Here is a 14,678-nt window from a genome sequence, read left to right as displayed (position 1 = left end):
CCTTGTCTAGATGCGTTTATCTTTTGCATCCCCCCCCCCCATCTAACAAAAAACAATGCTGCGCATCTTTCTTTTGGCTTGTCGTTTTCTATGATCATGCTTTCTTTTTCCTCTGTAGCGCCCCCCCCCCCCATATAATGTCCAGTTGGACCCTAATGCAATTTTGAGAAATATACATAAATAAAATAAATGAACACAAGAATATCCTTTATTAAGCTCTACAAGAGCAGACACAAAAATTACCTGCGGAGCTCGGAGGCCACAGTGAGTGAGAACTTGTCGCGCAAGGCATTAAATAAAATAAATTTTGCCTCATTTTACTGTGTCACGGAAATGCCGACAACGCCAGCGGACGAACACGCACACCTTTCCAACGGGCCTCTATGCTTGGCCGGGAGCCCAGCTGTACCAATATCCCCATTAGGAAAGGTGGAACTTGTAAAAACCTCTCGGACTTAAAGCCTTTCCATGCTGCGAAGAGTTGATATAGAAAGCTGAGCAGGTATGTCGTCCTGCGTTTCCTTGTAAATACTCCCGTGTCCAACTCTCAGGCTCACCTGAATGGTACGCGCAAAGATGGCACGTGCCGAGGAGCGCCGACTTATCGCACGATATGCGCAATGCGACCCGAATTTTGGGTGATCTGGTCAGGCTTAACTTACTCAAATTAGAGTACTTTAAGTTTATTCTTGAAAGAAGCTTGAATGGAATACATACGCCTATTCAGCTGCTCAGCTCATCTTTTCTGCGTCATGATCTTTTTTTTAGAGTGAGCGACTATCGCACCGTCAAAAAATTTATTAGATTTGCTCCGTTATATATCGTTTGATATCGTGTTATACTGTATTACCGGCAGAATAAGTATGTGGACCACGAAAATGTATTTAAAGTATAATTAAAGTACACCTTCAATCTACCGTCAGAACATGACAATTGCACCAGGCGTGGTCTGCCGTACATTTTTACCATCTACTAACACAGTAAACCATTATTGTTATACGAGATTTCAAAAACAAACTTCTAATCTACTTCCGTGGCTTATTTAAGTACTTTTCATGCCGATAGTACGTTGAGGCTCACTCACGTCCACAAAAAGACCGTTCTCATTGAGTGGCATTTGAACGAATGTGTTTTCGGTTACGACATATTACGACGCCAAAACCGTTTGAAGAGCAGAAAGCCCCTCATACAGTTGTCACTTTGAGAAAAAAAAAAGAAGTCGCAATTAAGACGTTAAGTGGAGAGATTTCATCGGTTCCAAGCGTCGAGTGAACAGTCGAGGGGAAATAGCTATGACATCAAAAAATGGTAAATAAATAAACGCATCGTGAGCAGCTTGGCGGTTTTATAACGTGTAAGTTTATGAAAATTATTTCGGGGTTTCGAGCTTTAAGAAGCGGAAAAAATAACTGAAGCGTACAGAGTTGGTCTTTCCTACTTGAATGGGGTTACCCTGCGTAAGTCTACAGAAATCTCGCCAAAAATGGCTCAAGACTCCGCTGCGTGTAGAAAAGAGCATGCACATCGTTCAACAGCCATGCCTTTTCGGCGAAATAATCCTTTAGGCGTGCGTTACGAAACGTCACCTTAATTTACATTCGTTCAGTTTCGTAACCTAACGGTTGCTTTAAATAGCGCGGGGTCGCGAAAAAATCTCGAGCCGATAGCGTTATTTTTAAAAACCTAACAATACTTTGGTGATAATGCGAGCTCAGGTTTTCCCTGTGTTTACTTTGCTTACATTACTCCTGCCATTAAAAAAAATCGGCAAGAAGAGGATAGGCCGATGATTGCCTAAGTTCGTGTCTAACTGCACAGTTATAATTTATTAACAATTTACAGTTAACAAAAATTTACAATTTATTTTAATGCCTGCCGTATGGGAGCGTGTAAAACGAAAGTCTGGGTGCTTACGGTCACACCGGCACAACTAAGAGACAACCATAGCATAACTACGGCGTAGTTATACGTCGGGAACTCATTCTACGAACGATTCGCACCACACATCTTTACTGCTTTCACCCATCAACGATGGCGAGGATGTCACTGCCATGACTGGCATCTTCTTTGTTCTCACCGTCACCGATGTCGTTCACCGAACGTATCTCCCCTTCCTAGGATGCACTTCCGACTTGTCAGCGTCCTCCTATCCCGAAGTGTAGGCGTCGCCATCACGGGCGGTCGACCGTTTATATATAGCCTATCGCCTCCCGCGTCTACCGGGTGAAGTTCCTTTTTCTCTTGTTTCCCAACGCCCATTGAGGAAGCGCTACGATGCACTCACATTCTAGGTGTTTATGATGCGCTCTTAACTGCAATCGCGAATGCTCTCTGAAATATTACAGTCAGACTCCCTTACTACAACCGATCTAGAGTTCTAGATTGCTGCTGGGCTTGTCGTATCGAAGCGGCACATTTTCTATAATGGACACCGTAATGGCCCGCTCGAGATTATTTTGGATCACGCGGGGTTCTTTGAGGTACGTGAGCTGACATCGCACAGTTAACACACGGGCGTTTTATTATTGCGCCTGCATCGAAATAAGGTCACCCGCGGCTGGTATCGAACCCGCGACCGTGGGATCAGCAGCCGAACGCCAAAGCCACTGTGCCAACGCGGCGCGTGCAACCAATCAAAAAACTCCAAACCAAAAACCTACCCCAGCCTGCAGCCAGTTCCTAAAGTTTAGAAGATTGTGGCGCCGCCTATAAACTGAGGAATGAGCTGTTGGCGACGGCAAGTAATTTTTCGTTCTTCGCAACCTGTACACGTTGAACAGCTTTGGACAGTTCATATGAATGCCACAGGTGGAGCGACAATCTCCTAACTTCCAATTTCTTGCCCATTCTGAGAGTCGGACTTCGACGCATTGGTCCTAATGCGAAATTTCGCAACCGGTAGTATCAAAGAACTTTGACTGCTACAGCTTCAGTGTTGCAGGAAGCGCTTCTCGAGGTAAATGGCGTAGGCTTTCTCGAAGTTTGGTATATGATATGGTTTACTGGGGTTTAACATCCCAAAACGACTCAGGCTATGAGGGACGCCGTAGTGAAGGGCTCTGGAAATTTCGACCACCTGGGGTTCTTTAACGTGCACTGACATCGCATAACACGCGGTCCTCTAGCGTTTCGCCTCATTTAAGAGCGACCGCCGAGCCGCGATCGAACTCACGTCTTTCGGGTCAGCAGCCGAGCGCCATAACCACTGAGCCACCGCGGCGGCACACTTTGTCGTAGTATTTTTGGCCGTAAAACTCCCATGTCGACCTCCTGGCATTAGAGGGTTTGATCCGGGTGGGTAATCTAGGAGCGCTTTGGAGGATATGCCTTGAGAAGCCATGGTATTCAGGTTGAAATAGCCAGTATGGGTCTTTGAGGAGTAGCTTTCATGGGATGGCGGCGGAATGGGAAAGGGGAAGGGAGAGAGTAACGGTAAGGCTATCACTGTCACATCTTCGCCCTGAGAAAAAGAGAACCCCCCCTCCCCCCTCCCCTTCCTTGGCACATGGATGCGGATAATTTGTACAGTATAAGGTTCACATACTGTCAGCAAGAAATGAAACGCGAACAAGAGAACTGAAATGCCAGCACGAAAATGCAAACTTGTTACCTCTTGGAGAGGAAATACAAGCGTGATTAACGTTCTAAAAAACAGTCCTCGAGCCTTTCAAATAAAATTAACTTGCGCTAATATTGAGCTTTCCAAGGCTAATACCTGCTCATTTTGCAGTTCGTATTTGAGTTGTTTTGTCAGCGCTTCATTCGTTGCTAGGAGTACATCCAATAGCTCCCTCTAAAACCACTTGTTAGTTGGCACAGCTGAAAAGCAGTTAAAGTTTACGGGAGCACCACTCCTTGGTCAAAAGAAAAGTTAGCCACCGGTTTCATGAAGCCTCCGTCTGCAGTGACTTCGGACCCAATCAATCAGCGCGCCCTTCATCACGCTGCTGGAGTCGGCACCGCGATCGATCAGCAGGACGTATTTGATTGCCCGCTGACTTGTCGTCCATTGTAAGGGTCGTTATCCTTCGTCGGTGCGCGTGTCTAGGCCCCAGCAACCACGCCGATAGGTCACCCGTGCTCCCTCTTCGCCGAACTGACGACGAAACTTGGCTATTCCTGCCCGCACCACGCATTCGAGGGCTTTGTCAGCCTTGCTTCCATTTATTGATCTCCTTCCATATTGCCTGTCAGAGCAGTGACCCTACCCTTTCTGTGCAGATATTCCTTTTCTATATTAATGTTAATATGCAAATGAAAAAAGTCTTTGAGCGAACATTTTTGTACTTTGAAGTGTTTGTTTTTTCATAAACCAAAAGCTAGCTTTAAATTGTGCTGTCTTTCTTTTGTCGTTGACTAAGCCTTCGAATACCTGCCATTTTACTGCGCGCAGTTTTCGCTTCTCCTGCGCCACTTTTGCAACCTTAATAGACTTGCGCTGGTTATGGTGGTCTTGTTGTGTCCTTTTCCTTTTTTATTCAATGTGAGAAGTAAAGTAGAACGGCATCTGAGAAAGCTATAGCCCCCTATTCATGGATACTAAGTAGTAATAACGAAGGAACGGACGATGCATACAACCTAATTTAACGAAAAACATCCAATGAGAAGTTACTTCGTAGATTGAAATAGTAAAATGAGTGACAGTCGGAGTCCTTAAATGAGACGTCATACGGCATCAAGCACTATATGCTGACTGCCTTAATTTGCTTTTGGGTTGCTATTTCTTTCGCTACCCATTTACACTCACGCACTCTCTTGTCTAAGAACCCTGGGTACCGCACCGTACAATTGTTTATGGTAATAAAAATTGATTTTATTGCTCCTTTTGGCTATATTGATGTATGTCTGACAGCAAGAGGCGTATTTATGGGCGAAAAGATTTGAATTTAAAGAATTTGCCGCGTTCTATTGAGGCTCATGACGTCAACAGCGAATAAGGAGTCCGTGATCACCATTTTAAATTGAATGCCAGTTTAACCTGGCGTCTGTGATCTGTGTCTTAAGAACTGTGCCGATGCATCATAGTTTACTGGCGAAGTCTGCCCATTATGTCGAAACCTGTACTTCATTTCTTGGGCTTTGTGGCTTTCATAAACTCCGTTTTCCGCTAAAATGGTGCATGTGTCGTTAGAATGATGTAAGCTATTATTACAGACCACCCTCAATTTGTTCTCACAGGTCCCTTTCAAAGCTGTCAACCACAATAGCAAAGCATCAGCCTTTTTCCGCAGCTTTATTACAATAAGCGATCCCCAGTCATTCTAGACAGACGTGATGATTACCCTGGATTCCAGTGACTCAATGCTTAACACTTTACGCTGCATTGACTGCTATGTTTTCATGTCAGGCCCAATACGTCAGTCCCAATAGGTCAGGTCCAACAGGCAATTCCTGATACTTCAGGCCGAATAGGTCAGGCATAAACCAAAACTATGATGCTTGCGAGTTTATTTACGACTTGAGTTCACTAACGGTTCTTAGGCGGAAAAGAAATATTTTTCACTTAGTTCGTTCACATGCTATTTTACCTCCGCAGTTTTATTCATGCATTAGACAGGTTAGGATGCTTTCACTTTCACTTCTACTTGGTGCAGCCTTAGAATTAGTGCATATATGTTTTCAACAAAATTTACTCGTTTGCTTATTCTACTGCATGCGAGCAAGTTTGGTTTGGGTTTAACTTCCCAAAGCGACTCAGGCTATGAGGGACGCCGTAGTTTCAATGCACTGCTGCTTTTCAAATCAAATGCAGTTTTGTCATCCCCACTTATTTTTCGTCGACCCCTACTTTCCCTTAAACATTTGTAATTTCCAATTGACATAAATAAAACACAACTGAATCATGCAGATAAACACAACATTACTCAAACAAAACATAAGCTAGACACCGTTTCTCCTCGTGAGAAAAAGCCTTACGAATCTTCCCGTTCATTGAATAGCACCAGGTATATAATAGCGGATTCGATAACGATTAGATAAGAGCTTGCTTGGATAGTTTCCTTGTTCCTCTTGTCTATGCCTTGCGTTAGTTATTGTTCCTATAATGTGGGGCCACCTACTAACCCAGCTAAACCCTTCGTTGGGCTAGTTGGCTAAGGTATACAACAGCTGTTGTATACCTTCCGGCACGGTGGCTGCAGCGAGGCAACGCGCGTAAGATAGGGAAGGCTAGCAGCTCATTCATCGTGCTGCACTGGCAAGTCCCTTCACGGAATGGTAAGGTTTCGTGACCACGAGCTTCTATCACGACGCACGCGAAATGAATGCCGTAGGTGACGTGCTCGCACAATGCAAACGGTGCAATCGATCGGCAGCGAGTGAGCGGCCCCATATGCGTGTCTAATCGTGGCTCTTCCAACGTGTTTATTTATGCGCGGACCTATGGGTAAGGCAGGAGGCGTGCGCTGCGGCGAAAGCGTGTGTGCAGGCGTGGCGCGTGTGCTGAAGCTTTGCTTCCTCACCTGACATGGCGCTCAATGGACGGAGAATTTCCTGCGCCAGCACTGGGATTATCAACATGGCCGGGGCAGAAGAGAATGCGCAACCCTCCTGCGCACAAAAATCAAGTCACTGCAGCTTCTCGGTCTTTTTTTTATATATTTCTCGACCCTTCTTGCCTCTTTCTCACTTTTTTTTTTTTCTCGGGGAAGTCGAGCATGCTTTCCCGCACAGCACACAACACGACGAATGAAAGCGCGAGCGGAAATGGAGGCACGACTGTTTGCCCGCAAAAGTACGCTTCGCCGCTCCGTCCTGAAAGAGACACTGCAGTAAATCCCGCTCATTTACTGCCCGCCATAGAAAGGTTATAGACCATTGGGTCGTAGTCCAGAGCAGAATATATTGGCGAAGCGAAGCAGAAAAAAAAAATAACTTGCCGGCGCCACCGACGCTTTCGTGAGCTACACGCATTGCGTAAGTAACGATACGCGTCATTTTCATTCTGTTAGCTTGTGTGCGTCCATTTAACCTGCGGCCGATAGTGCTATAGATATTCCAGCACGACCAAGACGATCAAGACGAACCGAGAGGATAGCGCTACCACTGTAAGCACGACCGGAAGACCACCCATCAGGAGGGAAGATCACTTGGCAGATGACGCTATTATACAGTAACACCTTTGATGACGCTATGTCTCGCTCGAACGTTCAAAACACAAGCGGCCACATTAAAGGTATGGTATGGTGTACAGGGTTTAATGCCTCAAAGCGACATGAGATATGAGGGACACCGTAGTGGAGGGCTACGGATTTATTCCTACCACCTAAGGCTCTGAAGTAGACTGACATCACAAAGTATACGGGCCTGTAACAATCCGCCTTCATCGAAATGCGACCGCCTCGGCAAACATCCAACCCTCATCCTCCGGCTCAGCAGCCGAGTACCCTAATGTTACACTGAGCCACTGCGGCGGGGAAACCGCATTAAATACGATGTCTGCTCGTGGAAAAGGTGTTTAAATGTAGAGTAAAAAGCAACGAAGGTGGCCTAGAGACGCTGATCTTCATCTGCTGGAAGAAAATCGTGGCTTCTTAATACCGGACAACGTGTTCTTCAAACACATTTTTATTCCTCCCTTCCTTTAGCGTGTATTGTTATGCGAACGGTGTTCACTATACCCCAGTATTGACCTGGCCCCGACTTGTCAAGGGTTAACACATGTGATCGACACAAAAAGACATCATTACGCCAGCTACTTTAAATAAATGAATAATTCGCTGCGACCTCAAGGGAAAGTTCGCCATGTCAGCTGCACCTGGCAACCACACGGAGGCCATTTGGTGGGATGCTAATGCTGATAACCTCACACTGTGTAAGTCCCTGGACGTTAAGGGCTAGTTCTTTGAGCAACGTTGAATTGAAGCAACGTTAAGTCTTTGTTGGTATCCGCTCAATAGGAACATAACCGTCGGCTATTTTCATCTGCAAGCCCATAGCGAACATAAAGATGCGCAACATTATCATATCAACTTTCTTTTTCATTCATTATTTTTATTTTTACAAAGAAAGAACCGGGGCTAAAAGCTGTAGAAACAGCTTGACAGGGGCCCCATAATGGAGAAGAACGAGCAATGCTTCATTTCTCTGTTAATGTCCTTGCCGCAAATGGAAGCCATTCTAATATTCAACAAGGGGGTCTCTTCTGTCGTGCCTGAACTCGTATCTGCCAGAGTAAGCTAACTGCTCCCTCCTGTCGCCACTCTGACGTCACGCCGAATGTCTGCTTACGTCATGTAGCCCCCATTAGATCTCTCGCAGCCACCGAAACAAGTCTGAAGCAGTGGTTGCTTGACTGAAGGTGTCACGCAATGCGTGTATTCACCAGGCGCTTGTAGGGCGGTGGCAAAGTTGGAGAATCGACCACATGTTATTTGAGACTCAGCCAGGTGGTACTGGAGTGGTACAGATCATTTAATGTGTTTGCGGACAGCACTGGGTCATGAGAGTGAAGGCAAGCTTTCATTACCGACGGCACACACTCTGAACAGAAAGGAGTAAAAAGGGAGTAAGTTGGCCTCTAGCGCACTCCTTTTTAACTCCCATATAGGCGTATTCGTGTTAAGAGTTGAGCAGCTTCAGACGTGTTTTATTGCGGGCACGTTGTGGCACTTTTTGATGTTCGCACGACACTGGAATATACCAGCAAAATGCGGAGTCACCCGAGAATGCTGTTTCCTTGTTATCGTTTCAAGCGCATTATGTTTAACAACGAAGAAAAAATTAGGTCCGTCCGTCCGTCCGCCCTTCTATTCGTCCGCCCATCCGTCCGACTTCCGTCTGTCTGTATGTCGTTACCTGTCGGTTTTCATCTCGTGCTCCGCTGTCTGAGCCATTGTGCCAGGTTTATACCAGATTTTTCAGGGCAGCCCGCCAACAATTAAGAAATAAGACTTTCGTTGCGAAAGCGAAACTACGCGAGTCGCCGAGCCATTTCGCGGGGCTGAGGCAAGGACATACTGCGCATGCGCGAGGAGCAGTGACGTCACACGGCGAACAGCTGGCGCGTCGCCGTCGCTGCGCGGGTGACTCAGAGGTGCCGCCGTCGCGCTTGCCAGTCGCGCATGCGCTGTAGCGGCGCATAACTAGCGTGCCGGGGCCGCTGCCGCGCGCTCTCCATCGCCTCCATCTTTCTCTCCTCGTTGCTTTCGCAATCCTCCAGTTGTAACCAGAGCTAAGCCACTGCCAATTTTTTAAGGTGTGATGACGGCTTCTGTGGCATAGCACGTCGCTGTTCGCATACGGACGGGGCGGTGCACACAATACCTGCTGCGTAGAGGGAGAAGGCTTAGGAGCCTGTAGCCATGGTTTTCCCTTCCCAAATACCACGAGGTCGTGCGCGAGTTGCTGCATGTATTGTGTCGAAATTTCAGCTCCAGCGTTTATTGAGCCGCAATCCGTGGTGAACCCATCAGCAAGCTGTTGAGGCTTGTAAGGTCTTTAGAAAGTAAATGGGCAATTAGTTTCCCTTCAACTAAGGAAAGAGGGGCACACAAGCCTCATGCGAGCGATCGTTCTTGATCGCTACTCACGTAGCTAGATACGTTAAACTTACGTACGCCGTTACTGTGAGCGTAATTGTTAATAGGCAAAGAGAAGTCGAAGTATTGATAGACACTGAACAATCCATCATCCTACCGCAAAAATTTTTGATCTACCTTGTGTGGAACCAGAGATAATGGCTATTAAAAATGACCACCAGCCTTTTCCCTCTCAACTCGTACACCGGAGCGAACCATAAAAAAATAAAGATTACAGACCGGGACCATGCTCCGCCCACAAATACGTCATCGACGAGATCGGTTTGTTTACTTCCGGTTGACGCGCTCGCTCGCTTTCCCGCTGTCTGCTGTGTTCACCTGTGTCTCGCAAGCGTCGCTGCGGCTTCTGTCGTACTGTGGACCCCGAGCTGAAGGAACGACTTTTGCGGATGAGTGCCGAAATGGGATTTGAGCCTTAAGGCGGGGACATATGTGCGAAAAGTGTGTGCGATTCGCTGCGGCGCGCCGTTGTGAACGACGTCGTAACGACCGATCGCAGCTCGTCGCCTGCGTCCAACATGCTGGATGTCAACGACGAGCCGCGCGTGGAAAACGCAACGACGGGAAGCGGGAGCCAATACGAGCGCGGAGAGCGGCAGCGTCGTGATGCCGTACAGCACGCTCCTCATGGCGCTCGGGGCCGAGCCACGCCAGGCCGGCCTGCCAGCCTTGATGCCGGCCGCCGGCGACTGAAAAACGCGCTAGTATTGTTTGTTCTCGTCCATAGCAAGCCCTTGGATAGATGCATGTCAAAAATGCATAATTTCTGACTATCGTTGGCCAATATCGAGTTACTGGTAAAAGTGATGACTGCGATACAAGCAAATTTCATCCCACGGGCCACAGCCGCTTTGGTGCTGCTGCTACTAGGTGCGGTTCGCCTGCCGTCTTCTAGTTCCGTTGCTGAAGGCGTCGTGAAAATCGAACATATCTTTTTATAATGGGACAAGTTCGCAGTAAAGCGATGTGAAGAATAGGCCTTTTATTATAGCGTAGGCGACCTCCGAAGCGCCGTCAGCTGTGGCTTCGATCCGAAACCAGCTAGGCCTAGCGACGACTAGGGCAGCCTGGGACCAGCGCGCAGTTCGTCGCGCGGCGTTGCCGCAGGCGGTGTTGTTGCCGAAAGATCCACTTTTGCACAGGCATACTGTCATTGCTCGAATCTAGGAAGCATCCTGTCTGGTATCATGGCTGTTTTGTATTTTCTTGTGCGAACGTGAGGTACGCCGAGCATGCCGGCCGGCCGGCCAGCTTGGATCCCGTCTGCCGGCGTCATAAAAACGAGCTGAAGTGTGTTCTTGACGTAAATAATAAACCCTGGGATAAGAAATGTGAAAAATGTGTCATTTTTGAGGATCGCTGGCCAATACTGAGCTGCTGGTAAAGGTAACGACTGTGATACGAGCAAATTTCTTGCCACAACCGTCTCGCAGCTGCCGCTGGCCCGACGTGGGATACGGCTCGCCTGGCGCCCGCTCGCTGCGCTGCTGAAAGAGTCGCGGAAAGTGACCATACTATTACTTTATTGTGAGATGATGCTTTTGACTGCAAAGCGATGTGTAGAGTAAGCCTTTTATTATAGCTCATGCGACTTCCGAAGCGCCGGCCGCTGCGGCTTCGATGCCAAAGAGGCAATAGACCTAGCGACGACCACGGCAGCCAGGCAGCAGCAGAGCTCGTCGCCCGGAGCGCCCGCGAGGGGTGCCGTTGCCGAAAGCTCGCAACATAAGCAGGCATGCTTTGTCGCTGCTCGAGCAGTATTTCTGATAACAAGGCGATCTTGCCTTGTGATATTTGTACACCATCCCAAGCAGCGCTCAGGCATTGCTGCACGGCGGCGAAGTGCGACACCGGTTGTGAGCGGAGCTTGGGTAGAGCGGCACAGCGATGCTCACCGCTCCGTGTGTCCCCGCTTGTAGTGGGGCGGCAGTTCACAAGCGATGATCGGTGCGGCGCGTCTGCCAGGTTTTTAAGGACACGCCGTTCAGAAATCCGGCGCTGAATCCTGACGACGGCGACAGCTCGCTCACTTCCATCTTTCGGCAGACAGTGCCGAAGGGCAACATCTTGGCTTTGCAACCAACGACACAGCACGGCCGGTCCATTTTGATTGCGCATGCGACGGAGGTCGCGACAGAAATCAGTAGTGCGGTGACTCCAAATCGTACCTCGATTCTCGATTCGGTTCGACGGCGGCGCCGGCGGAGTGACACAAGCGGTACGAGCAGACGAAAACATTGCAAACCGGAAGTGCAGTACTAATTTCTGACACCCAACACGCAATAACCGCGTAAACATGCATATAAACGACAACTCTCCTTGTTGAAATGCGAAATGGTTCCGCAAAGAGTAAGAATGTGAAGTATATCTAGAGCTTTTAGTTTGTTAAATGTGCGATTTCACGTTGGCACCGCGAACCAATGATAGCCCTGCGCTGGTGACGTAAAGAGTACTAAAGTGACGTAATGATTACAGATTCGGGCGGAAGTTCACCGCCGCTGGTCGCCGCGAGGCTCGGGAGCAGCAGTTTTTGAAAATGTATTATAAATTATCTACTCGCTTTTGATGTATTGTACGCGGCATGAACGTTCAGTGGCCTATGCTCTACGTAATGCAAGTATTTTTTTGCCAACCTCAGACACCCCTTTTTTGGACCCTTTAAGAGCTTAACGAGAACCGGATGGTCACGCTATTCTCAGCGAATTAAGATTTTTTTAATTGCGAGTGATCGAATGTCTACGAGTGTCCCCCGGCAGCGTTAGGAATAGATACATGCAGTGAAGGAAATTCGACGGAGTCTTCGACGTTTGGCATGGTATATTTAAATTCTAGGTGCTCATTTTGAAGCCTGTCAACCTTGGTATTTATCAATTTTAAATCCTCCCAGAGAAATTCAGTGCTTTTCTTGTATAAATAATAACCCTGAAAACAAGCGGAAGGATAATGCTTAACGATCTAAAGACGACGCAGAAAAATCTTTCTTCGGCACTCTACATATTCTTCCAATCCGATTGCTTGGGTTACCCTCCTAGTGAGCATACGCGCACTAATGCTTCTTTGTTCAGAGCATTGCATGACAAAGGAAGCAAAACAGTTTATGAATGCAGGCCATAAATTTTAGGCCGTATCGGCCTCTAGTTTTTAATTAACCGATGTCACCAGCAGTTTCTTGGCGCATTATTCTGTTAGGCTTCCACAAACCAGGGCGCATTGAATGCGGTAAAACTACTCTTTAGGTCGTCGTTCATCTCGTCTTAATTGGATTGGCGAGCTCTGCTTCCTCTAGACAGGGTAATAGATGATTATCGGTTACTGAATAATGAAGCACAAACATTGGTTCTTCACTGTTCTCTCGAAACCCTATTTTATTATATGCCCTGTCCCCCCCACCGCGTCTTTCGAGCTCCCTTTGTTTTTAAATTTAACCATACTGTCGAATGTATAAATAAGCCTGTTTGTGAGCGTTACCTTTGTATACACTGGCAAAATACTTTCCGTTAGTATTGTTTTTGCGCAGCAGACTTGTGTATGTAGTTTCTGTCACAATGGCTTCAAGCCGCGTAACTTGAGCGACTACGAGGTGTAGGCCTAAGTTAACACAACTAAACGCTGAACTGAAGTTACAACTATATACACCTGTAAAACTATAAATAAATTGTACCAACTCCCCGATTCCAGGGATACAAAACAGACCGGAAGCGTATTCGTTAGCTTTCGGTAGGTTCGAGACTTCTCTGCCCCTTCCGCTCGCTTCGATGACGTCGTTGTCTTGCTTCGGATACGGCTGCTTGATCATAGCGTAACTGCGTGCTACTGAACAGGCAAGCCACACTTCTAGGTTTCCCCAAAAAAGCCCTCTGCAATGTTTAGTTCCATTCAAACTCTGATATTCATTTACAATTATGAACTGCTACTCTTACTGCAGTTGATGTCAGATCGCCTCGCGACAGTAGTGAAGAACATGACCTAATGGATTTAGAGCTACAAATAAATAAAAATCTATAACATTAAGCTGAACAACGCTGTAAGAAATGTTTCTGTGACTTTAAGTGGATAGTTCAATTGTTCACTGCTGAAGAAATAAGATAAAATACTGCCTATTTGCGCATGCATATCCAAAATTAGCATCGAACAGGGTAAACCAGCTTGAATGTCAATAGGGTTCGACACATCACATTTCAATGTGCTTTATATCTCAGGTGATTTTGCAAAGCATTTTCTCTCTCACGTTCTGTGAGCTGTTTTACGTCAAGTTTAACTGTGTCCATGCATTTCATCGCCGTAGCTTAGGTGCAGTTCGAGATTGGATAAAACGACCTATTCGCCTTAATACATACCTATGTTTTGTTCCACATTATTTTGAAAAAGTTCCTTTTTTGTGTGTTCATTTCCCGGAAAAGTAAACTGAAACGCGAGTTCAGCATCCACGTCTGACCGTTGCGGCAGCGGCCAACTTCATCTGATCTTGCAGAATTAATTCACTGTTCCTTTTATTATTACTTACTTCGCCTCAGTTCATTCAGCATTTATCGAAACAACATAATTTAAATTATCACACACCTTAAGGTGCATCTTCATGGGCGCTAAATCACGTGATTATTTTTTATGTCCTTCCTTTTGTCGGCTCTGCTGAGTGCAAAATTCCTTCTCCTCACTAAGTGGTAGTGTCCTTTATTTCCCTTTTGGTGCGGTTTAAGCAGGTAAGCTTGAAAGTGCGTTTCTGGAGCATAGTTTTTAATCCACGTCCATCAATGCCTAACAAGCCACAACTAAAGTAGCCGGAACATAAAGAACAACAGCGGGGCTATCCTGAGCGCATACACATTTGTCCTTCCCAGATCACTTCCTTTTTTTGGTAATGTAATGCTCAGGGAAACAGAAAAGCAAGTAGTTTATGCACCTTAACTGAACATCGGTAAACGCATGAGAAGAATGGTTTATATTTTTGAATGCGCAAACTTGTCTGAACGCACACGTATACTCGCAAGTTATTCCTTTGTCCTCTAAAATAAGTAGGAGAGACTTTTAGCTTTGCTTTAGGCCGCTGTAGAAGTTTTATCTTTGCCATCATTCAAGGTGACACACTTAGTTCTGCAACTCACGTCCGCGGTTCCCATCGCTTATCATTTGTGGAAATTT

At 46.7% G+C, this 14,678-nt stretch overlaps 1 protein-coding gene across 2 annotated transcripts in view; it reads right to left on the bottom strand.

Annotated features, from left to right (window-relative positions):
• The window catches only part of igl (IQ calmodulin-binding domain containing protein igloo), a 190,448-nt gene that overhangs the window by 86,802 nt on the left and 88,968 nt on the right, over positions 1-14,678 (bottom strand). The window contains exon 2 of one of the 2 annotated variants that reach the window (XM_089549837.1): positions 6,462-6,549. The exons of the other annotated variant lie outside the window; for it this stretch is intronic. Within the exon in view, the coding sequence (XP_089405963.1) occupies positions 6,462-6,519 (58 nt within the window). The 5' untranslated portion in view covers positions 6,520-6,549. The remainder of the gene's footprint in view (positions 1-6,461; positions 6,550-14,678) is intronic. 2 annotated transcript variants of the gene reach the window in all.

The sequence above is a fragment of the Amblyomma mixtum genome, chromosome 6 (genome assembly GCF_055824585.1).
Source record: "Amblyomma mixtum isolate Tamu chromosome 6, ASM5582458v1, whole genome shotgun sequence".
In the NCBI taxonomy this organism is placed as follows: domain Eukaryota; kingdom Metazoa; phylum Arthropoda; class Arachnida; order Ixodida; family Ixodidae; genus Amblyomma; species Amblyomma mixtum.
The sequence above is the reverse complement of the archived record's forward strand: the minus strand, read 5'-3'. Positions and strand labels throughout refer to the sequence as shown.